The sequence below is a fragment of the Alosa alosa genome, chromosome 12 (assembly GCF_017589495.1).
Source record: "Alosa alosa isolate M-15738 ecotype Scorff River chromosome 12, AALO_Geno_1.1, whole genome shotgun sequence".
In the NCBI taxonomy this organism is placed as follows: domain Eukaryota; kingdom Metazoa; phylum Chordata; class Actinopteri; order Clupeiformes; family Clupeidae; genus Alosa; species Alosa alosa.
This window is the reverse complement of record NC_063200.1, coordinates 8,056,474-8,081,711: the sequence shown is the minus strand read 5'-3', so window position 1 is coordinate 8,081,711 and position 25,238 is coordinate 8,056,474. Positions and strand designations below refer to the sequence as shown.

The 25,238-nt window shown below is 43.1% G+C and overlaps 1 protein-coding gene across 1 annotated transcript in view; it reads left to right on the top strand.

Moving 5' to 3' along the window:
* The first annotated feature begins 937 nt into the window (after positions 1–937).
* ctif (CBP80/20-dependent translation initiation factor) overlaps positions 938–25,238 on the top strand; it is a 69,813-nt gene continuing 45,512 nt past the window's right edge. The window contains 7 exon segments of the mRNA XM_048259297.1: positions 938–1,077; positions 14,657–14,877; positions 16,525–16,596; positions 20,031–20,153; positions 20,496–20,563; positions 21,589–21,693; positions 23,254–23,329. Of these exon segments, the coding sequence (XP_048115254.1) occupies positions 14,698–14,877; positions 16,525–16,596; positions 20,031–20,153; positions 20,496–20,563; positions 21,589–21,693; positions 23,254–23,329 (624 nt within the window). The 5' untranslated portion in view covers positions 938–1,077; positions 14,657–14,697.

Below are 25,238 nucleotides of genomic sequence, written 5' to 3'. Positions count from 1 at the left end.
TCTTGACCTTGACTGATGTTGAATGCTTCTGGGGAACAATTGGTCATTGACAATAAAAAAGAACAATGAACCTTATTATTTTGTGCTAACTGATACTAAGACTAATGCAAATCTAAACAAAAGTTTTAATAACATAATTAATGCATTCCTTTACTCTACTTTCCTGCAATAGGATACCAAATAGTTCTTTAAAATTGTGAGAAAAATGCATTCAAGGAGTAAAATAACACGATTGATGGAGTTTTTTTAATGTCCCCCTGCTGGCTGGAACAAGTAGGCTAGTTGTTGCGTCTTTTCAGGTCCTATAGAAGCAGCGAAGTTACTGCTTCTGGAAAATAATTTAAAACATTCATTCACACTACATCAGTAATACCAGATTGTCTCCCAATTTGAAATGCTCTTCAACCAATTAATAAACAAACGGTATAGCCTGTAGTAGAGTTTTATAACTGACCACAAGAGGTCTATCTTTCCCAGGGATCATTCGGCTTATTTATCCCCCCATAATGTAGGCAACAACTTTTGTACCATCCACCAGAGGTCGTTTGTGAGCATATAAGCATAAGCGATAGGCCTAAGTATAAGCAAATAACGCTCATCTATGGTAGGCTAAATGTAGCCTATGAAAAAAGGTAGGTATTATGCCTTTCAAATTCATTCAGCCAAATCACAGACTACATCATCAAAGAGTAAACCAAGAAAGCCTACAGTGGAATAAATAATTGCAAAATGATTGACCTATAAATTATCTCTAAATTATTCTAGTATCCATTACTAAAGGTTCGGGTGTGGTTAAGAGGGAATTTGGCAACCATCCAATGTTTTTGTTCCGTGAACCTTACAATGGAACTTCAGTTCCCACAATCCCACTTTCCACATGCATCCTGTCAGCAAACCGGACTAAACGTCACATTCCTGCATTCCCTCCCCCTCCCATCCTCACCCCGTGTCAGGGACGCAGCCTAATCTTTTTCCTTCGGAACACAGTATTGTCCCCAGAAAAACACCCCAATGACACGGCAAATTTAATTCCGAAGGAAACCTCGGATTCTTCGTCAGCCTGAATCCAACTTTTGGGTAAGCACTGTTATTTCATGCTGTGTAATAGGAAGTTACAGTCTTTGCCGGTGTCTGTTTTCAGCATGTAGCAAGACTCACTGCGCTGGATTTTTGTGCAACTTGTAATTGCGCCCCATGGCCAGCTGGTTTAGCGTTAGAAATATTTGACTGACAGTCACTAGCTATTATGTCAAGCTCTGTAACTCTGTCTTGGAAAGTAACTGGGCAATGACAGTCGTTAACTAATTTAACGGCCTAACCAGCAACCAGATGCTTTCCAGACATACTTGTTGACGAGACATTCTGTCATTTGCTGACATTAATAGCCTAAAGTGAGGTGAACGCAAGCAACTTGATACAGCCGGGCAAGACGTGTACGCATCCATTTGCTACATGTTTCTCTGTTTTTATAGTGTCTCATTTAACATATGACAATTCAGTATAACGTCAGCTACATAGACAACAATAGGTTGTTTCCATAAAGCTCTGTTTACCAACTTGTGTCATTGTTGTCAAGTAGCTGTTATTGCGCTAGCACTAGCACTAGCCATCCAGCCATTAGCCATCTAGGATAATTGCCTCCCTACTATGCTATGGCTGTGGATTTTTGTGTGCCGTATTGGTAGTATAAACCAACGTCATCGTTATGGAGGCTAGTTATTTTGCACCCACCTCTGAGAGTAGACAGGGGCGACAGATGAGCAAGAACCTGGTAGTTTGCATCACCTTTGCTAAAGGTGCTAGCTAGGTAGCTAACGCTAGACACAGACCAGCCAACAACAATGTAGGGCGGGGAGTCGTCGAGGCCGGCCAGATGTGGTCAATCCGCATAGTTGCAGGCACAAGCATACACGTTACTCACAGCCACGTAATCATCACGGTTATAAATAATATCAATGGAGTAGTAGATCATTAGCCCTCTGGCTACTACCACCCCTGTTTTATGTCTGTTGTGTTCTAGTAAATCAGCTGAGTATTCAGCACGAGCTGCAGCTACTCCATGAAGTGGCAGTGGCCCACGTGGATTGATTGTATGATAATCAGACTTTATAAAGGACTTTGTTATGACAGACATAGTAAGGAGGAGCAGACAACCTTTGATGCTTAGGCTTTTATAGATAGAACATCAACAAGAATTTAGATAAAGCTAAAACGTTCCCAAAGAATGATAGATGTTACTCATTTACATTTGGAATGATTGAAAATGAATGACTAATTTACTGATGTTTTTATTTATTTATTTATTTATTTATTTTTTGTTTATTTGGAGCAACAGATGGTCTTACATTGCAGCCTGTGCATTACCTATGCTATGCCCAGACACTAAGACATTTTTAGGCTGTAAAATATTTGGATTAGCCTACTTGAAAACTAACAGTTTTGTTAAGATACAGGACAAAGTTTTGTGGAAACAACTTAAAGCATTAAAGTACATTTCAAGGAAGCTCAAGGTATAACTTACAAATTACATAGGTTTCAAGAAACCACACCACTTTGTGCCAGAGGGTATGGCTCGAGAATAGGTGCAAGATTCCTGAAATTCTTAAACTCCAGAAATACAGTAAAAGATTGTATCAGGGTTGTCAGTCAATATCGTCTCAGTGGGTGAATGCATGAACCTTTCAGAAAAGCAAAATTTCATCAGAATTCAGAATGTATTGAAAACCTATTGGTTAAGGTTTAAGTATTAAGCCTAAAGTAAAAATCTTGCATTCTTTCTGAAAAGATCACTCTATTCAACTAGAGCAGGGGTTGGGTTCTCAAACTTTTGTGGGCTGTGGACCCCTCATGGAGTGGAAAATTCTCCAAGGACCCCTCATAATTGCAACACATAAAACTTAAGTTAATCATGTAGCTGTATAGCCTTTTTTTCTGTTAGAAGCTTATGTTTTATGTATTTTAAAAGCATAGAGTGCTAATACCACAGTATCATGTTAGCAGACTTTGACATGTAGTTTTTTTTTTAAAGGATTGTTGTTTCTTTGTCAAATGTAGGCCTATTGTGTTGAACACATAGTGTTTGCTTCACATAACTTTCATTTTGTTGGCGGTTAATTAATAGTAAAGTGTTTTGACGTATTGATGTAACGTATCAGCAGATCAATTGGGCAAATACTGATACTGTAGCATTTTTCGCCATATAAGACAATTTCATATTTTGTAGCAAAATTTGTCAGGGACCCCCTGACAATGTGCTGTGGACCCCTGGGGGGTCCACGGACCCCACTTTGAGAACCAATGAACTAGAGGATAGTGTTGGGGGAAACACTGTCTATTGTAGCATGGCATAGCATAAGCTGAAGACCAGTGTCATCATTGGTTAAATTCATTAGTGTCTTCAAAGTGGCATTACACTATGCATTACACTATGCATTACCAAATGGCACTGATGTTAGAAGAGTAAAAATAAATGCTTTGTCTGCCATAATGTTGTGTATGATGCTGTTGTGGTGAACAGTGAGTGTAAAAGGTTCCACGTTATTGCTGCAATCAATCAGCTAGCTAAGTTTAGGGTAGTGAGACTCAAGATGGTTCTGTACTATGGTTTCTGGTTCAATTTTGCTTTGCTTGGTGGTTGACTAGTGGTTCTGTCTTTTGCCTAACTGTGGTATAGTCCTGAACTCTGTAAAGTCTACCACTCCTGTTTACAGTTCATGGTGTTCAGGGGCCACTCTAGCTTAATGACCAGTTGTTCAGTTTCACAAATTCACTATAAACCACCAACATTCAGATAGGCATAAATACTACTATTTGGTATGGACAGACACTGCAAGTGTTGTGTCCTCTTGTTGGCTGATTTGTCTTTTCTTTTATTACCTCATTTATTGCTAATACGTTATATAGGCAAAGTCACACAGTGTAGTATGTGTCATAATCAGGACCTGCTGTTAAAGCCGCTGAAGAATGTTTGAGGTTCTGCTTATGGAACATAATATAACACATAACATCAAATAACCTTCTCTAGGAGAGCCTGTTCACATGGGCTGCTGAGTCTGAGAAGTATGGTAATGACTAAATGATAGGCTTAGTGTCTGTGTTTTTTCCTGTCAGCCTAGACGTCAATCTGTAATGATCAAGCTCAAGCATATTTGCACTATGCAAAGTCATAGAGCAATGTTCAACATTATTGTATAGTGGCGTGCAAGGAGAAATAGTAAATTGACACATCTCTGTAATGTGAACAGAACTGTAGAGTCAAATCGAGCTCGATGGCCTACGACTGTGACATCCACAAAATGTGCAATTTGGCCCCACACGAGCACACCGTTACAATACAGAGTGCTTTGCATTGACCTTCACAGTAGAGGTCAGAGTTACATCAGCAATGTGTGTAGTGTCATTTGCATGATACCAGCACTTTGAGACAGTGGTCACGCAAGACTGTGGGGCCTGTTGTATGTTGCTTCTGTGTTTATGGATTTGTGTTGTTATTTGCTTGCTTTTGTGTTTGTATTCAGCACATTTTTGCTGGTTCAACTCAACTGGTGTGTTTGTGTGTGTGTGTGTGTGTGTGTGTGTTTGTGTGCATTAGTAGTTTCAGAGTGCTGCTTCAATGTCTTTGTCTAGTTCATTGGTTCTCAAAGTGGGGTCCACAGCACATTGTCAGGGGGTCCCTGACAAAGTTTGCTACAAAATATGAAATTGTCTTATATGGCGAAAAATGCTACAGTATCAGTATTTGCCCAATTGATCTGCTGATACGTTATACGTCAAAACACTTTACTATTAATTAACCGCCAACAAAATGAAAGTTATGTGAAGCAAACACTATGTGTTCAACACAATAGGCCTACATTTGACAAAGAAACAACAATCCTTTAAAAAAAACCCTACATGTCAAAGTTTGCTAACATGATATTGTGGTATTAGCACTCTATGCTTTTAAAATACATAAAACATAAGCATCTAACAGAAAAAAGGTTATACAGCTACATGATTAACTTAAGTTTTATGTGTTGCAATTATGAGGGGGTCCTTGGAGAATTTTCCACTCCATGAGGGGTCCCTGGCCCACAACAGTTTGAGAACCCCTGGTCTAGTTTGATGTTGGAAGGGATAGTGTAGGCTGCTGGCATGTTTGTGCAAAGCTGCAGTATGCAACAATGCAACAATGCGATGCAACACAATGCAGTGGCTTTTTGTGGGCCAGCCAGTTCTACCCAGCATGCACCACTGCTGGACTGCACGCCTCTGCTCTCCCAACCCCGTTGGGTCAAGCCCTCTAAACAATGGTTCCCATTGTACCCCCACTGCTTGACAATGAAGGTGGGGTCCAGCTTTGCCTCCCCTTCAGTGTTCTACTGTACCGCTATTCTGACCGCCGCACATCTGAACGCACTCACATCTCATTATCAAGCAGGGAAGCGGCTGAAGCATGAGGCAGACAGGTTGGGTCCGATGGTGAAATGAAAATGTTGATCATATTTGGGCGAAATTACTGTCCAAAAACTGTCTCCTATACTTGAATGCCTTTTTGGACAGTTGAGTTGGCTAAATTGAGCTCCTTGGTTTTTAAGTCTGCAGACTGCACCTTGCATGGGCATGGAGTTGGCCATCTAAAGCACACTGTTGATGCTCAGCAGAGCCTCAGGCCTATGACAAGGAAGGCAACGTACAGTAGGATCAGCTTAGACTAGCACCTGATTTGCATGCTGTCCACCGCATGGGGTTGTAATGTCACAGTGCCTCTAACACTATTTGGCAGCTGGAACAGTTGACTGATTTATTCAAACCACACTGCCTGAACAGTATGAAAAAACTTGACTTTATTTTCATATTGTGTGTGTGTGTGTGTGTGTGTGTGTGTGTGTGTGTGTGTGTGTGTGTGTGTGTGTGTGTGTGTGTGTGTGTGTGTGTGTGTGTGTGTGTGTGTGTGTGTGTGTGTGTGTGGTCGATCTTGGGCAATACAGCAGAGCTTTAGTTGTTGTAATGATGATCATGTGAAAGCCGCAGGTCTAAGCAGCACAGTGCTCCTAGTCAGTTGTACTGAGATTAGGAATTAGCTAAGGTTGGAATGTGTATATTACACAAGCATCCATTTACAAAGCCCACGGAGCTGGGTGTGGTTACAGACTGTTTTGACAGCACACAGAGAGAGAGAGAGCAGCGAAAGTGAAAGGTGTGCTCGGAGGTCAGTCACGGGGCTTACTCTTAATCAGGAGCGATGCTAATCTGGCCTGAGTCTGGTCATTGGCCTATCTCCATCCCAGCCGCCCTGCACCTCACAGCGTGATCCTGCTGGACAGGAGTCAGGGCCGAGCCGCTTTGTCCATCCGCTTCGCCTTCGCTCGCTACCATGTCTCTGGCGCTGTGGCTCGTCCACCGGCCCGCGCGCTCCCCCCGGCAGATCCGCGTGCTGAAGGCCCAGGCTCAGGGCTCACCGTGGGGGGCCTCGGACTGCAAAGTGCGGCGTGGGCTGCGGGAGCACTGGGTTACTGCCTATAACCGTCTCGCTCTTCTGGCAGGTAGGGGATGAGCTTGGTTGTGTAATGCATGTGGTGCCAAAATGTGCTTAGGGCTGCTCGGCTAGGAGAGCACTCTTTTGTGGATGACGGAGGGTGGTGATGCATCTGTGGTGAAACTCAGTCTGGTCAGCCAAATACAAGTCTTCCTTGAAGTCATCCGGTGGAGATGAAACTTTTGCCTACCGGTAGGTCATCATCTGCACAGTGTGTTGTATGGTGTCTATGGAGTCTTTTTGAAAGATAGCCTAGCTATCGAGTGGAAATAGATTACATAATGGGGACATGAGTCAAGAGATGTGTAGTTTTAGTTTGGTTATGTTTTGGAAGTCAAACAGCTTTCAAAGAGCTTTTGTTACAGCAATTCAAGACAATGCTTAGAGTACTGTTATTATTCCCATATGAATATCATTTGTATTTAATGTTATAGAAACTTATAGAAGTAATGTAATAGTTCAGTTGATGGAATTGTTATTATGCACATTTGCCAGGTCACTCATTTACGTGCATATGTTCACTGGCTTGATTGTTCTTGAATAGCTGATTGCCTGATTACTGGAGAGGTAATGAGCATACAATCTTACTGAATGAAGTGTGTGTGTGTGTGTGTGTGTGTGTGTGTGTGTGCGAGAGCGAGCGGAATAGCATTATGTTCACAAGCAACTGAGCCTGTTTGTTTGGGGGCACTTGTGTGGCTCATGTTAAAGAATGGATGACTGGCTCTTCTGTGGCACATAACACTTGTGACTGGGTGGTCAGGATTGCATTTTGTGTTTTGTAATCTGATGATTGCACCACTTCTGCTATACATAATCTGGCCAAGTCCGGGGTAATACAATGGTGAAATAGGTAGGTGAAATAGAGTTGCTATGTTGCAGTAAGAGTTGTGACATTATAATACAGGCCAGGCTAAATCAATCAGTATTTAAAAGCTGTGTGTGTGTGTGTGTGTGTGTGTGTGTGTGTGTGTGTATATGATGGAGTGAGTTCTGGAACCTGTAGTTGATGTGTTTGGTTATGCAGTTCATTCCACTACACACTCTTATTCAGCCCAGAGCAGACTATGCTCAGTTAGAATGCAGAATACAACATTTTGGTTGTGGGCACTTGTAGAGAGCAGAGGTTTCCTGGTGGGAGATACACAGACAGGAGAGAAGGAAGATGTGTGCATCGGCCACTTTAGCATGCTGCTCACTGTTCACAGTGGAGTGAGTGATGCCTATCATGTGCTATCGCAAGGTGAAGTGGACACTCTCCTTGTTCTTAAGGTGCCATTTGTGTTTTTAAGAAGAGTTCACTATGCCCTTGTATTGTAACACCCCCAATTATCACCACTTTTGTTCAGAAATTCTAAAACAACAATGTTTTTTAATACTTCAAAATAACATTTGCTAAATGAACCTTACATTTTTCAGTAGCCACACAGTAGGTCTGTAGATTTGAACAAAACAAAACAAAAAAACAAAGTTTGGTTCTTAACGGGAGCATTTACTGCCTGAAATATCCGATTTTGTTTACCACGCTCGGAGTTATAGTGCTGTCCTGATGGGTCGCCTATTTACGCCGTTTCAACGGCACATGAACGGTTAGACCGAGAATTCTCGTCATGAAATTAAAATTCCACTGGAGCTCCAAGCGGATGTGTACACGCAGCCTTACAACACTGTTTACAGGTCTTCGAGTCACGGTAAAATGTCATTTTTGGTACATAGCTAATTTAGATACACCTATGGTGTGAGTGCTTGCGTTTCATTAGGAATCTGCCGTCTTGGTTTGTGTAGAAATTAGGGCTGTCAATCGATTAAAACAATTAATCTAATTAATTACATACTCTGTGATTAATAAATCTAAATTAATCGCATATATGATTTTTGCTGTGAAAGTATTTTAAATATTTAAATTCAAATGAATCATTGAATAATCAGCATTAGTGACATTAAATTTCAAAAACTCTTTTATTATTATTTTAATAATGGCCATAATAATCTATGATATGACCTAATATGCTGAGGAAATAAATTCAAAAGTGCTTCGGGAAGAAGTTTTTTATCACATACATTGCAGAGGACTTTATTTTAATCAACACTTTATTTTTATCAACACCATCAGGCCGTTTTTGAAAAGTAAATGTTCCAATCAATGATCAAGGCAGCACATTTTCTTCTCTCTCCTTCAATTTACAGTCTAATGGTTACTGACTACAACGGCTCAGGGTCAAAGGTCATACAGAATCGATTAATCTGCGTTATTTTTTTTAATCAGTTATTTTTTCTCAAATTAATTAATCAAAATTAATCAGTTATTTTGACAGCCCTAGTAGAAATGGATATTAAGTGACACATACACGAAAGACGGCGGAAATATGGGACCGACGTTAATAGGGGGAGTTCCGATAGCTAATGTAGATACACCTATGGTGTTGGTGGTTGCGTTTCTTTAGGAGTCCGCCGTCTTGGTTTGTATAGAAATGGATATTAAGTGACACATACACGCAAGACGGCGGAAATACGGGACCGACGGTAATAGGGGGAGTTCCGATACATGTTTATCACCAAGACACCCCTAAGCAACATCATCAAATAGCCCTCCATGTGGAGTTGGACACATACAGTGCAGTATGTATTCTGATGAGAATGTTTTAAGCCATGCCTCCGGCCCCATCCTTAAAGCATTGAATTAGTTTGTTTTGCTGAAAAGCACAGAGAGCTTGTTGTTTAAATCTACTTTGGGCCCTGCTTTAAGACTCATCCTGCGTGTGCACATCCCTGCACCCCCTGTAGCGCCGGGTCGGCCCTGCTATAAATGGACCAGTGCAGACGGTACAGTTTTAAACATGCACCTGCACCTACAGTACCACCACAAGATTTACTTTGTGCTCATAGTTAAGGTAGTTTTGCACTGTATTGCCTAATAAAGGCAATACTGTCTGATAAAACATTATTAACTTATACACTAAATAGCCTAAATCATGCAGGCTTTGAGGATCCACTTCTCCAAGACTGTGTGGGCAACCAAGTGCATCCAACAGCCACCCTTTGTCTAATGGTCTGTTGATCAGTCCCCTCAGGGAGGCTGTTATTTATTCATCGATTTCCTTCCACCCATGCTGAGAGCCTGGTGGCTAAATATAAGCATCTGCTTTAGCATTTAATCTAGGTTGAAGAGGAATGAGCCCAAACAAATCAGTTACTGTGCACTTAAGAATTGCAATTCATTGGCAAAATCAATGTTTTGTAGCTGTCCAATGTGCTAATTAAACACAAACGCATTTGAAAACATTGGCAACACTTAGCTTTAAATGCATTTGGATGAAAATGCATGGTGTTAAATCTGTCATGTGAATTTGTGCACACAGATTTTGTGTACATATACAAAAGCTGTTGTAGGCTGTAGCCAGCTGTGTCTAACTGGCCCAGCCTGCCTGTGGTGAGCCCTAGTGTGTCTGAGACGCAGGCGCCGAACGAGTCATCACGTGAGACACCTCAGAGAAAGCGCCGGATGCCTGTGCCACGCTGGAACTGGCTACGTTGTTACCGTGGTTACGTGAACCGCCATAGCCAAGGCGTGTCTGGTCTTTGTTGTAGCAGCTGTTCTGCGCGCGCACATGTGTGTGTGTGTGTGTGTGTGTGTGTGTGTGAGACAGGAGGAGGGGCGGTGTCTGCGACCACGTGGGTGAGCCTCCACAACATGGAGGAGACCTGGCTGAGCAATTTTGCAGCGCTGAGGACAAAGGCCTGGAAAGAAATCTCTGCAAATGTCTGTTTTGGTCCAATCCTGAGACACACAGACACCTCTGCTATCTGTCTGCTGTAAGCTCTAGGCTAGTTCATCTCCTCCCTGGAGCAGCTTGGAGAACCATTTAGGAACCATTTAGGAACCATTTAGGAACCATTTTAGAGTGCGTCTCTTTGTTCCTAATTCTGTATTTGATCCGATCTGTGCCAGCATCACTCTCCTCCTATCGCACTGTGGCAATGAAATTGTGTGGGAGTTTGAGGAAAGCCTGATTTGACTATCGAAGGTTAATTAATCTGCAGTCAGAAACACACAGTAAGTGACACAGATACCAACTCTGCTTTTCGCTGCAGTGCTGTGCGGTCAGCACTACTGGCATCTCTTAGATAGCTGTTTGCTACCAATGGATAGTAATCATAGTTTGTTTTGACAGATAAGATTAAGTAGTTCAACTTAAGTAGTTTTCTTGAGACTGCATGTTTTGCTTGTCTTAGTAAGTTTGTCTGAAGATGCGGTCTTGTGTCTGGCAGTGAGACAGTGAGTGACTGCTGTCTGTTTCAGTGTATTGCATGTTATGGGTACTAATTGATTGGCTGTTAGAATGGGTGACCAGGAGAATAAGAGTCTATTAAAAAAAAAGCCTGCACACGTACAGCATTGTATGTACCATGTTTGTGTTGTTTACTACTATACTTACCAGCCTAGAGTCTTCAGTTGGAACTGGACAAGTATTCAGAACAGTCAACTTCTGCTGCAAGATCACAATTCACAACATTAGAGAGTTGATGACACCCTTCAGCAGTGAGCAGATGGGACAGTAGAGAAAGCTTCATCATAACGTCACCTTTATTTCCTCATCAATTGATTGGCTGTTAGAATGGGTGACCAGGAGAATAAGAGTCTATAAAAAAAAAGCCTGCCCACTTACAGCATTATATGTACCATGTTTGTGTTGTGACAGTAGAGAAAGCTTCATCATAACGTCACCTTTATTTCCTCATCATCAGCTGGAGGTTGCTCCAGGCCTCCGCCTCCTTTGCCTCTTTTTGCTTTCATGAGCAATCACCTTCAGGCCTTTGCTTGCTTTGAGCCCAGTGTTGTTTGTCTGCCTGCGTGAGGGTGCGTGTCTCTAATGATAAGGGTCTGTCTGCAGCCTGTTTAGCCCCAGGCCAGGGCAGCATGCAAAGAACGGCAGACATGGGAGGTCAGACGTAGTGCTTTAACCCTTAAAGGTGTAGGTTTTTGAACGTTCTAAGTTCCGCAACAATTGAAGGTTCTAAAATTCTATGTTGAATTCAATGAACCCAGATATTCTTTAGAATGTTCATTTCTCAACATTCCCGTCACACCGGTGTGACGGTACTCCTTTAAGGGTTAACCACGTTAAATGCCGTTTGCATGCAAGCTTCTAAGCAGCGGTCCATCCTGTCTGTTTTTGTTGTGCTTGCATGATGGAGGAGTGTGCTGAAAGAAAGCTGAATCTCCCCTGAGTCGGCACTCGGATGTGCATCAGCGGTGTCATCAGTGGGATGGACGCTTGGCCAAGAAGCAGCAAGCTGTGTCAGGCGTTCACAGAGGCAGACGAAATCTCATGAGGGATCCCTGATGAAGATAAGCAGGGAAAAATAACTTACTAGACTCCAAAAAATTCACCATGCTAGGCTAACCCTTGTTGTGGGGCCTCTCCCTCTCCTACAGCAAGGGTTAGCCTAGCATGGTGAATTTAGTTGAAGTCATTTTTTGGAGTCTAGTAAGTTATTTTTAGGTTGTCACCATCATGCAAAATCAGTGAACTGTTTCTTTATATAGTTGGTCCAGATATTTTTAGAGAGAGAGATAAAAAAAAAAATGTTTTAGAAGGGCATATCTGAAACATTGAGATAGAATTGTATAATGCTGCTATGCAGATACCGTTGTATCATTTGTATACTGTTGCTGTTATAAAAATAGAAGAAAATCCAGGTTGTAGGCAGGAGGTAGGAAAGGAGAGAGAAGTCGTCATTATAATCCTGTTGGCCTACACAAGGTTTCTAAGAGCCAAGAGCACCTCAGTCGTGCAGCTGTACAAGTAAGCAACTGTACATACTGGTGTTCATAGTAGGCTAGCCCTTTAAATAGGCTACCTCATCTAGGTTATTAGTCAGGAATAATTGTTACTGTACTCTTTAAGTGGATCAGTGGGTTAGTGCTCTGTAATGGCCTCAAAGAGTCTCTGCTGATGCATGAATATGAATTTGTTTCAAGCTGTTAAGCTTATCTCCACTAAGGAATGCCTAGACTTGCTCAGGTGACAGACAAACTTGACATACAAACTTGATACATCCTTCAGTGATTGTGTTGGACTTAAAGGGAAACTACAATCATCTACAACCTAGGTTCTGTTTTTGGAGGATTTAGACATATTTATTGTCTTTAAACACTTATTTATTGAATGCTATTTGATAGACAACCCATCATTTGTTCACAATATTTGGTCAATCCAGATAATGCACATTCAAATTTGCCCCCTGTGGTCTGACTTCATTTTTGAATGCACGTGTGTACATGAACAGAAAAGCTTTCAGACAAGAGCTATTAGTGTCCTGCTCCTCATTCATTGGTTTCCTCCCAGAGGATTTGATGGCTGTGTCCTGCATCCTTTCCCCTTCCTAACTGATCCTGCCTCTTTAGTCTCTTTCTTTCCCTCACTCTTCCTCTCTCTGTCCTGAAGCAGTCGCAGAACTCGCTCAGTGATTCATCGGAGCTTAATCAGAGCAGAGCCGTACAAGTGACAACAAGTCGTCATGTTTTGCGATACGGATGAACTCTTAAAGAGATGTTTTTGGTGTCATATGACATCTGTGCACAACTAGAAACGCAACCCAGTTGATCCTGCACGTATGTCTTTTGTCTGGATCTGAACCACACATTGTGCTGCATCACGCATGGTTTGGTCAGATATTACCGGTTTCATTCTAAACGGAGTTTAGTTGTCACACTGGTTAATGGTATGCTCCCGTCACACTGGTTAATGGTATGCTCCCATCACACTGGTTAATGGTATGCTCCCATCACACTGGTTAATGGTATGCTCCCGTCACACTGGTTAATGGTATCACACTGGTTAATGCTATGCTCCCATCACACTGGTTAATGGTATGCTCCCATCACACTGGTTAATGGTATGCTCCCATCACACTGGTTAATGGTACTGTATGCTCCAATCACACTGGTTAATGGTATGCTCCAATCACACTGGTTAATGGTATGCTCCATTCCAGAAGGTCCAAGTAATAGATTGAAATAGGTGACCGCCCCCGGAGGCTGATGCTCAAAAAGTGCTGTATTAAAATAAGCCATAATAAAATAAGTAGAGAAAGCAGTTCTTTTGCTGAGTGTATTGGCATTGTTGTTGTTATTATTGGTGTATTATAACACACATTAAGCATGCTTTGTGTTTGTGTTGTATGGGCGCAGTGCGTTGTGTGTATCAGCTCAAGACTCTGTGGTGGGTCTTGTCCCTGGGAGTGTAGTTTATTAACAGTATGCCTCCTCCTATTGTAAATCCGCTTTGCCTGGCCAGCTCTCAAGTAGTGATTTACAAGAGATTAACGGCAGTCCACATTCCTCTTGCCCCACCCACAAATGAGCAGTCCCATGACTGGACAGCGGCAGGACGTTGCCTCAAAGTATAAGTGTATATATATAGTCTTTTGATCCCGTGAGGGAAATGTATCTATAGTAATAAATAAATAAATAAAATAAATAAATAAAAATAAATTTAATTATAATAAGAATAGAGCGGGGGGAGAAGGACAGGGAAGTGGGATTCCAGGTGGGCAGTGGCAACAGATGAGGGCTGATGGACACAAGGGGCAGAGAGAAGAGTGAGCTGGACAAACATGTGATCAAGTGTAGATGGGCAAGGTGGTGAGTGACGGTGCAGCTATCCACGAGTGTTGGAGGGGCAGCGCTGGCGGCTCCAGGCCGTCCTGAATGGAGGCTTTCTTCCTGCCTGAGCTAAAGCAGCCTGTCTCTGACCTCCGTGCTCCCTGGCACAAGGGCAGACGCGCAGCAGCATGTGTGAATGAAGAGGCCTACTCTAGCAGCCCTGTGGGATGCACACACTGTGGCGCTCGCGCACTCTCTGCTGCCTCTGCTGGAGGAACCATGGCACTGCACCGGTGGCGTGATGTTGATTTCATGTGGTGTAGACTCCCACGGCAGGGGTCGGATACTGGTCTGAGCCTTTAAGAAGGGCCCTTCTCAGCAGGGCCTGGCTTTATTTCCGCAAACTGAAGGACACTCAAAGTGAACTGGTGAACCTAATGAGCTGCAGTTGTGAAATCAGATGTAATGTTTAAATGGCTGCTGCTGAGTCTCCCCCTGTGATAAACTCTTTTGCTCATTTCCCTCCTCAGGTCCCGCTCCGCCCTCCCTCCCCCGCTGGCAGCTTGTTGCCATGGAGAACTCGTCAGTGGCGTCAGCGTCGTCGGAGGCCGGCAGCACGCGCTCCCAGGAGATTGAAGAGCTGGAGCGCTTCATCGACTCCTATGTGCTGGAGTACCAGGTGCAGGGCCTACTGGGTGACAAGGGCGAGGCGGTCACAGACGGGGACAAAACCCAGTCCCATGTGTCCCAGGTGAGGGCCCTCACTGAGACAGGCTCGCTCTGCTCTGCCTCCTTTTCAACTGCTTGATGGATTATACTGGGCCACTTCCTCTTTAACCTGTTGTGGAGTACGGTCACAAATATGTGATTAGAATGTTCGTGAACCGAGAGTTCCGCATAATGATGCCACAATTACCCACAGAGATTTTCCCCATAAACTGTATAAAGAACACTGAAACTGTAGATCTTTGCGTAGAATTCTAGAAGGAACCAGAAAAATAATTCACTCCTCAACAGGTTAATACGGTGGCTCCGTATTAGAGCAGCACTGAAATGTGACTGTAGCATATGCGGTGCGTTGTCTACAGTAAATTAACGTACATACTCAATACATGCATCATAAACTCCCCACTCACATACATCATTAACTCCCCACATCTCATTTTAATGGTGTCTGATTCATCTCAGGTCAGTCAGTATGTTGTTCAATATCCATTTGTCAACAAGCTCCATCTGAAGTTGTGTTGTAGTCCTGCATAGTTGTCTACACTTCTGAGTGTGGTGTTGGTGCTCGTACTGAAGCTTGTTTAGATGCCATCGTATAGTATAGTAGTCCTGTCTCATGTTCACCAGTGTCTGATGTGAAGTGTAGACAGATGAACAGGTACACAGGCCAGTGTCAGATCAGAAACTTTTGTTGGTCAGTGGATTTCGCATGTTACTTACCTTAGACTAGAGATCACATCCTGAGCTATGTTTATTTCTCTGCATCCTGTGCATCTGAGTTCTTAGTGTCACTGAGAAGTTTTTCAAGGATTTGTTTGCATTCTTCAGGACCAGAGAAATATACAGAAATGCAATGTCAGGAAATGCAGTGCAACTATATTTTGTGACCACATCAGAATTCTGTAATTCATTTTTGGACCAGAAAACAAAACTTTAAGTCAAATATCATCTAAACTGACCGCCAATCTGGTATTTGATGAGTCAGCACCTGGTGTTCTGGGCTTTCTGTTGAAAGGACAATGAATGAAAATGATGAATGCAAACTGAAGGCCAGTCTGAACTATTTGATGGGCTTAACACCCCTCTGTTTTAGAAGATTAATGCTGTTATTTACTGGTGTAGCTACTGTGACTGTCCGGACCCCAGGTTGCACAACAGACATGTGTACCAAAAAAGGCTTTGTCAGGCATGTGACTAGTTGTGTTCTCTGCACCAGCATTTCTCAGATATTCATGCAGAAAGTCTCAGCTCTCTGTTGCTAGAGGAACGTTTTCATTGTCCAAGCAGAAGCCTTGTTAAAAAAAAGTGAGCCAGTCCAGATCACATCAGTTGGTCTCTCAGTCTGAGGTGACTGAGGTGTCGGTCAAGACTATGGGCCCTAATTTAAATGACTGGTTAGTGTAAAGTCACTCACTGAGCAAAGTGTCTCGTGCATGAATTAAAGCTATGTGTAGGAGCATTGAACTGATCAACCAGTCTGTGCTTTGGATCTTGGCCATGGTATTGAATTGGCAAATAGATTTTGCATCATTATTAAATTACCTTTAAGTTAGACTTTGCACTTTGCACTTTGCCCGTTTGACTTAATGTGTTTCCAGTTCTGTTTGTTTTGTGCTATTTTTGCCTCTCCCTTTTGTTGTCTTAATTTTGTCTGGGTTTGTTCTTTTCACAGTGGACAGAGGACTGCAGTGATAAGATAGATGGCAGCTGGTCATCGTCGCGGGGGAGAGCTTCATCCAAACCAGTGAGTTCCCCCAACAGTGTCTGTAAGGCCTGTCTATGGAAGCCTTGTGACTCCTGGTTTATCCTCCTCTCCAAACCTTTGAGTTGGCCAGTCAGAACTCTGCACCAAACAGTGTCCTTGGCTGATGGTTTTGTGTTGGCGTTGGCCCAGTTGAGTGTAGCTGTGCTGCCTCCGTGTCCAGCTAGATGTGTATTGATTAGTTTTACATGGCTGGAGCATAGATTTGCTTGAGTGAAATGTGGTTGTGGGAGGCTGTTCCATGATTCTTTCTAAAAGCCTTTCAATGACTGTCAAGGTCAGTAGGCAGAGTCTGATTTCACCTCCCGTCATCTCACTGTCCTGTTTTTAGCCTTACCAGCGACCACAGCACCCATCCAGCCTCCAATAGAGGAATAAGCAGTATCTTGTTAATAAACAGCTCAGCAGCTAAGCTAGTCATTATATTCCAGACCAGCTGATTCTGTACATTTACATTACGCTGTTGGGCGTGTTCTCTGCCCTTTGGGAGAGGATCTAAAAAAACAGCCAAAAATAGACAAAGATCACATAGTAGTGTGTTGTGCTTTGTCAGACGTGCCCACCAGGCAAATGTGAAAAGGGGGTTTCCCTTCTGGGCTTCCCTTCTGTTGCCACCTCATGCTTCATTTTCAGCATGATGGCACTCCACACATGGGGTCGCGGGATTGCTTATGTGTGCATGGCTAATGGCTGTCTGCCACTGGCCCGCTCTTGGCAACCACCGGCAGTTTGTGCATGCTGCAGCCCTGGCTACCCTAGGCTGTGTGTCCCTGCAGTCGCATATGCTGTGTGTGTCTGGATTTGTTTTCACATTTGTGAGTTTAATTGTAATGCTAGTATAAGTATATATACTCTTTTGATCCTGTGAGGGGAAATTTGGTCTCTGCATTTATCACAATCCGTGAATTAGTGAAACACACACAGCACACAGTGTACACATAGTGAGGTGAAGCACACACTAATCCCGGCGCAGTGAGCTGCCTGCATCAACAGCGGCGCTCGGGGAGCAGTGAGGGGTTAAGTGCCCCTCACTCAAGGGCACTTCAGCCATGCCTACTGATCGGGGTTCGAACCAGCTAACCTCATGGCCATGCCTACAGGTCCGAAGTGCTAACCAGTAGGCCACGGCTGCCCTAACGGCTGCCCTGCTGGGATGCATTCAAACATATTTGCAATGTAGAAAAGTAGCATTAGTAGAGGCAGAGAGGCGGCCTATGTGCATTAATGTGAGTCTGTCTGTCTGTGTGGGTGGGTTTGTGTGCACATTGTGTGTTGGTGACACCTGCTGCACTGTTTTTCCACACGGTTAGCTTGGGGCTTTGCAGCCTTGGCTGATGGTGAGTGTTGTCCTGTCTGGGCCACCATAGCTGAGATTTCTGACCATGTCTCTGTTTACTGAAGCACTTGATCCCCGGCAAAGTTGTTCAGTGTGATGTACCCAGTTGTTTAATGTGTTTTGCTAAATTGCAGGTTAGTCACATGAAGAAAGGGCATGTTGTGGGGAACAAATGTTGATTTTAAGAGAGGCAAAACCCAGTAATCTTCAGTTTGTCCCTCCTAGCTGCTACAAACACATTCATACCCACACAGTCCCATATAAACAAACACACAGGTGCAGTGACTGGCAGTGCAGAGTTCTCTCTTTCTCTCTCTCTCTCTGTGTCCCCTGCAGTTGAGTCCATGTTGAAGCCTTTGTTTGAGGAGTAAAGCAGTGTAGCAGTCAAATTGTGTTGTAGTACTTTGTGTCCATGGCCCACCAGGTCAAGCATGATAATGGGCAGCTGAGTCTGTCCTAATGGTGTAGACACCTGATACAGCTGAGGATTATTGAGTAAGACTGTACTCACCACAGCAGTTTGCTTTTCAGAAAGTTCCACAGAGCGAAGCAGGCAGTGTTCTGCAGTGTAACTCCATGGCTGTGGTCTGAGGGAGGAACTGAAGCCAGTCACATGACGAGTGCTGGTACCAGTAAACTCCATTAGGACTTGGGCTCTTGAACAAAATATGGCCCTTCCATTTCAGTTTTTTGACTACACAGAAAGTGATAACGAGTTGACGTCAATTCAGTCTGACAGTATGTTATCATCTAGGAAGCACTGACTAGTCGTCCCCTTTCCCTCGTTCATTGCTTCTCTCCTCATGCGTCCTGGCCTGTATTTTTCCCCTGTTGGCCCCTTTCCATTGCTCATTGGAGAGGAGGATGAAGAAGGGCTGGGTCTCTTTGAGGGGTATCAAGTTTCATTCTGAACCACTGTGTGGAATGCTCTCTGAGAGGATCATGGGAAGGAAGCAAAAGGGGCAGGAAGTGGGTGCTGGGGCAAGACATTAGAATGTAATTATGGTAAGGCAGTAGTTTGACCTTTGACCTTTGGGTTAGGGTTAGGGTATAGGGCAAAAAACGAACTTTCTCCAAGTTTGGAGAAGACTAGGGTTAGGGTTAGGGATATAGGGCAAATGCAACATCAGTCTGCTAGTCAGTATTCAACAAGGGATGAAAAGGTCTTTATTTCTCTGCACTCCAGTTTTGTATACTGTACTAAAAACAGACTTCGTAGTAATCTGTGTGTGTGATATTTTTGGCAGGGGTCTTTTGTGTAGTGTAGTGATGTTGTTCTCAGAGCACCAGGAGTAGTGGTTGCTAGGGGTAACTGGCCTTGTCAGCAGTCTGTGGGCTCTGGTGTCCATTTCTCTCGCGGCTCCATTTAGGCTGCCTACAGCTCACGCATCACTCATTACACAGCCAACACTGGGGCTAAAAGGATAAACTGTCAACTCTCATTTTGTATCACCAAGTTTGCAAAAAGTTCATTCAAACAATCTCAACTTTACAGAAAACAAAGATGGATGGATGGATGTCCCTAGTGGGATAACCATTTCCATGCATCATTTCATGATCCATATCACAGTACCACATACAGTATAACATGTAACACATACCTTATAATTCCCCTTTTTTTCTCTCTCTCACTTCTTCTCTCCTTCTTTTTCTCTCTCTCTCACTTCTTCTCTCTCCTTCTTTTTCTCTCTCTCACTTCTTCTCTCCTTTTTCTCTCTCTTCTTCTCTCTCCTTCTTTTCTCTCTCTTCTTCTCTCCTTCTTTTTTCTCTCTCAAGGCTGTTTTTCTCTCTTCCTTCTCCTTTTTTTTCTCTCTCCTTCTTCTCTCTAATCTCTCTTTCTCTCTCCTTCTTTTTCTCTCTCTCTCTCACTTCTTCTCTCCTTCTTTTTCTCTCTCTCACTTCTTCTCTACTTCTTCTCTCCTTCTTTTCTCTCTCTCACTTCTTTCTTCCCTCTCCTTCTTTTTCTCTCTCTCTCACTTCTTCTCTCTCTCTCTCTCTCTTTTCTTCTCTCTCTCACTTCTTCTCTCTCCTTCTTTCTCTCTCTCTCACTTCTTCTCTCTCCTTCTTTTTCTCTCTGCAGGACGAGTGGGAGCACAGCAGTAATGGGAGCACAGGGTCGAGGCCCAGCTCTGGCTCTAGGCCTGGCTCTGGTTCCAGATCAGGTAGTCGGGGACGGAATAACCAGTTTAGAGCTCCAGCCAAGGTACCACACTCAAGACTTGTGCTGACTCTGAGTCAGTTCTGTGAATCCAGTACTATTCTCATAAACTATAGGCAGAATGTTCAGTTGGCTCACCTCTCTCTAAGCTATAGTAAACGTACACCCCTTGCGATGACCTTTTCTTTTAAAACTTTCATGTGGATTTTGAATCAATTCAATTCTCTTGTTCATTTATTCTACGGTTTGTCCCCAGGCAGGGCTGAACGACTATTTAACCTTATGACAAATCAGTTAGTCCTAGCTCCTGAGTCTCATGATCCTTACTGGCTCCCGCACATAAGAGCAGGTCTAACCTGACTGATGTTGTTTCTCTCTGCTGTATAGAATGGAAACAGAGAGGGCTCATTAGACATCTTGGGCACAGACATCTGGGCTGCCAACACCCTGGACGGGTAAGAACTGTAAAATGCTACGCTGTGATACTAGCACTAAAAGACTTTATAGCCTATTTAATAAATATCAAGCTCTTCCAAACTAGACTACCATCTTCAGTGGATTTGTTTGTGGCCTCTCGTGATGTCACCTGGTACCACAAGAGCATCTGAGCATCTAGACTGGCCTGTGGAAATAAGAATCTAATTAAAGCTAGCTTAGTTTCAGGCTATACTTAATGAAGTAATCCCCATACTGGAGTCTATTTTTAGTCTTCTACCCTCCAAAATAAACAACATGTTTTGTCTGGATTTAAAAAAGTATTTAGGAGTGGGACTCCAACAGTATTGGGACTCAGACAGTAAGACTGAAAAGCCAGGGGTCTGTCAGGTACCTTTCTGCAGATGCTGCTTTTGAGATTCTGATAAATAGACATTCGTTTGTCCTTTCAATGTCCTTAGTTTCCTGGAAGACCCTTTGAGATGGGGACATTTATAGTTGACCCACACCAGACATGGCTACAGGCATTCCCGCTTCTTTGCCATGCACCCCACCACTCTGATATAATCAGCTTAACTTGGGAAATCCCTGTAGTGACAGAGGTCCATATCTGCTTACAAACGAGCTTTTTTTTGTTGTATCAGATTAAAAACAGGCTTTACTGTACCTAGGCTCATGTGCATATGCAGGGCTCTGTTTAGGATCAAGTAAATAGTGCTCTGTCTGGAGCACATGGGATTATAGGCCTCCTGAGAGGATGACCTCTAGATACATGTTTGCACACAAGGTGTGGACTTCAATCAGAACAGCTTAACATGTTAAAGAATAAATAAAAACATTGTGTCATGCTTGTTGATTCCTGCATAGGTGAAAATATTAGTGGATTCGATCAAAACTAAAAAGCAATATAATCTTTGCCAACATCCATATAATATTCCACCAAAACATTGAACTTATGTGTTGATGAAATACATATATTTTGTTTGATGTTTGTTTTCTGTTGTTTGTTTGCGTGTGTTTGCGTGGATGTTTTTGCCCTGAACAGTGGAGCCACATGGGATCTTCAGCCCGAGAAGTTGGATTTCTCTCAGTTTCACAGGAAGCCATACCGCGGGACACCAAAGCACCTCCCACACATTGATCGTGAGGGGTGAGCTCACACACATTCTTATTCATTCATTTAGTAGGTAGGCAGTTAGATCTAGAGCAGGGGTCTCAAACACCCGGCCCGCGTCCGGCCCAATTCCGGCCCCGTGACTCATGTCAAAATCATAATGTAATCCGGCCCTTGAGGCTATTTTTAATTGCGACAAACAACGATGCTGATTAAAGTTGACGATAGATCTAAGTACGGTGACAAATCTCATTTGTAGCCTACTCTGCTCCACTATGTGCTAGACATCCAGAGCTTGATTCAAACCCAAAATCGCTGCGCAAAGTTTTCAGGAAATAGGCCTACTTGTATTACACGCGAGAAACACAAAGACGTGCATTTGTAATGACGCGGAAGCGATGCAGGCCATAGTTTTGCACAAATTGAAGCAGAAATAGGCCTACACCTAATGTTGAAAAACATTTATGTGTGATGAAGTCTTAGGTAGGCTATGTTATTCACCTATTCTGATTCTGAAGGAGAATATCCTTTTGGAGATTATGATCGATCGTCTATTGACAGTGATAGTCACAGTGCGTCTGTGAATGGACGTGCGTCTTTGCGTGTATACGACGGTGTCCACTAAGCATACCATGCTTATTTCGACCCTCTGCCTCCAACATAGCTTGGAGGTTGCAGTGGTAATCGTGATGAAAGTGTCCGTAATAGATGTGGTACAGATAGCAGGGCTAGTAGAAACAGGGCTCTAAAGAACTACAAAGTCATCCGCAATATGATGCAAACTTCTGGGTACTCAGATTACCCGCGATAGGAACTGATTTGACCAGAATACTTTATTGTAGGCCTTGTGGATTAGTAATACATCACTAAACCATATACATCTTAGGTGTTGGTATACATCTTAGGTGTTTTCCTGCTAATTTGTTATGTGGGTAATATGAAAAAAAAGGAAAGTAAACCTGCTCAAATATGTTCATCCAGTATTTACTGAAATGTGCATAATTTGAGGTGCTTGCCATCCAGTGATTAGTACATTTACCCCCTTCATAAACTTGTGTTTATACTCAAAGATTTTTACATTTACAGTAGGACTTTATCTCTGACTACTTTCAAGCCATGGCCTTTTGAAATGTTGATATAAAAATCCAATGGTGTTGCTTTCTTAACCCCGACGCCTAGTTTGCCAGGTTTAAAAGAATAGAACATTGCATTTTCAGAAATAGCCGGCCCTCCAATCAGATGACGTTGGCAGAAGTGGCCCCCAGCTCATTTGAGTTTGAGACCCCTGATCTAGAGCTACCCAAAGGAGGTTCTGTATACCCAAATCTCAAAGCCCAACAAGGGTCCAAGTGCTCATGCAAGACAATAATGTTCTTCAGGAATTTCAGAAGTGCCTAATGATTTTATTCTACAATTTAGGTATACATTTTCATCTGTTTAGTTTTTAAGTAAAACAACATTTATATTTTCCCACAACTGTTGGGAAATAAATCAGTGATGGAAAAAAAACACTGCTTTAGGCTGATCAGATCAATTTTATAGATCTGTCACTGAATCATTATGTCCTATTGATCACCCTTTCTGTTCCCACTCTAGGATGATAAAGGGCAAGCTTGATGATGATGATGGCATTGATCTGACTGAGATGGAGAAGTTTCTGCCTGGTTTAAGAGTGAGTACTCTTGGACGCCAAACTAAATTTGTAACATGCTCCTCTTAACCCAATTTTGTGGAGTTTGATCCACTCACTCTGGTCAGGCCACTGAAGATCCTCTTACAGTGGATGGTTTAGAGGGCCACCTAGTGGCTATGAAATCTGCCAACATTGCCTTTTTATAATCACCTACTGCCATCTAGTGGAACAGTTCTCTTCCTACATCAGGAGCTATTAAGAGGAAGCTATATTATCTTGATTAGTGCTGTCAATACATTTTCTGTTTATGTGTATGTGTTGATTTGTATCATTAATTTATAGACCATGACGGCAAAATAATTGCAGTTGACCTTCCAATTTTAGTGTAAAGCACCGTCATGGGGAGCTTGACAAGTCATTGAATTTACATAAAATGCAAGACATTACATGAAAATCATTGAAAGTTTTGAAGTATGCTTCTGTTTGGAAGTACTTCTAATGTAGTTAATTATGTTATTTTACTCTTCCATGGATAGCGGTTTGTTGCGGATTTCTGCAGTGAGGCCCAGTCTGTGCTTGTAGCTTGTGAAAGTCCAGGAAATGTCATATTTGGTCCTTGAAAACTCATGGAAAAGTGTGAAAGCTTGTCCGTGGAAGTGGGTGGCAACTCTGCTGATTGTACAGCCTTGTCTTTATGTCCACTGAGCTCCGCACTCTCTTCACACTGCAGTGGTCAAGGTGAAGTCCCTTCAGCAGAGCACATAGATGTTGCCATGATGTATATACCTACTCAGTTGAGCTTAACCTAAAACTGGACATGTGTTTCAGAGGACTGTACTCAGCCGCAGATATAGTGCAAGATGTTCTTCACTGTTGGCATGAAGGAAAGATTAGCGACCACTTAGGCAGCTACAATATAATCTGTAGTAATATACCATTGAGACCCGACCAATGAGTCAAATACTAGGAAATTGAGGTTATATATATTCTTGCCGGCATGTGACCAGTGTAAAATTGAAAACAATTTGTTTTCCTTTTAATGTTTAATTTAAATTCGAAATATAAAATATTTATTTATATATAAAATAAAAATGTATTATTTAAATGGATATTCTGTTATTCTGCTGCATTGTATCAGTAGTTCTCGATCGCCCCTCAAATTCAGCATGTAGAAAATTCTGTCAATGAAAGAGTTTTGCTGACCTCTGCTGGCTGCAATATGAGTTGCACTAGCCTGAGAGGTTGAGAATATCAAGCATGTGTTTCCCAAGGGCAGTTGGTGTCCTGAATGTCAGTTGGTGTTCTACTGCCTATGACTGCCTACAACTCTCCCCTTATTTGTAGCTGCATTATAATGTGTCTTATCTGCATTAGTCAGCCATGATTGTCTTTGTTTCTGTGCCACTGTAATTGTCTGATTATGGGCAGGAAGCAGGCAGGGTGGCACAGAGAGGGCACGAGGTCAGCCATGCACCCTGGGCCATGCCCTCTGCCCACACTGCCATGCTGGTGCTGCTGTGTGCCAGTGCCTGCCCCTGTGTCCGCGTCAGTGCGTGGCCCTACGCCATGCCAGGCCATTGTTCTGAGGAGACAATGACGTAGGCCTGCCTCCTTCCTCTGGCCTGCCCTCACAGGCGGGGATGCGCAGAGCCTCCTGCAGCAGGCCGCAGAGAGAGGGGGACAGAGGCGGCCATTGTGTTATGGAGGATTCATCTCAGACAGCCTGTCGCCACCATCAAGCATATAGAGTCACGCTCGGTTCCATGCTGCTTGTGGTGATTTTGGGTGCTTTGCATATTTCGACATAGAACCCATGACCTGGAAGCTCTATGCATGGGGCACCAGGTCAACCTCAGTGGCTGGGATGGGCAAGAATCTGTCCGCTCCATCTAATGGATTTGGGCCACTGAGGAATGATGTTTCCCTGATGCGTGACCGACTCTCTGTA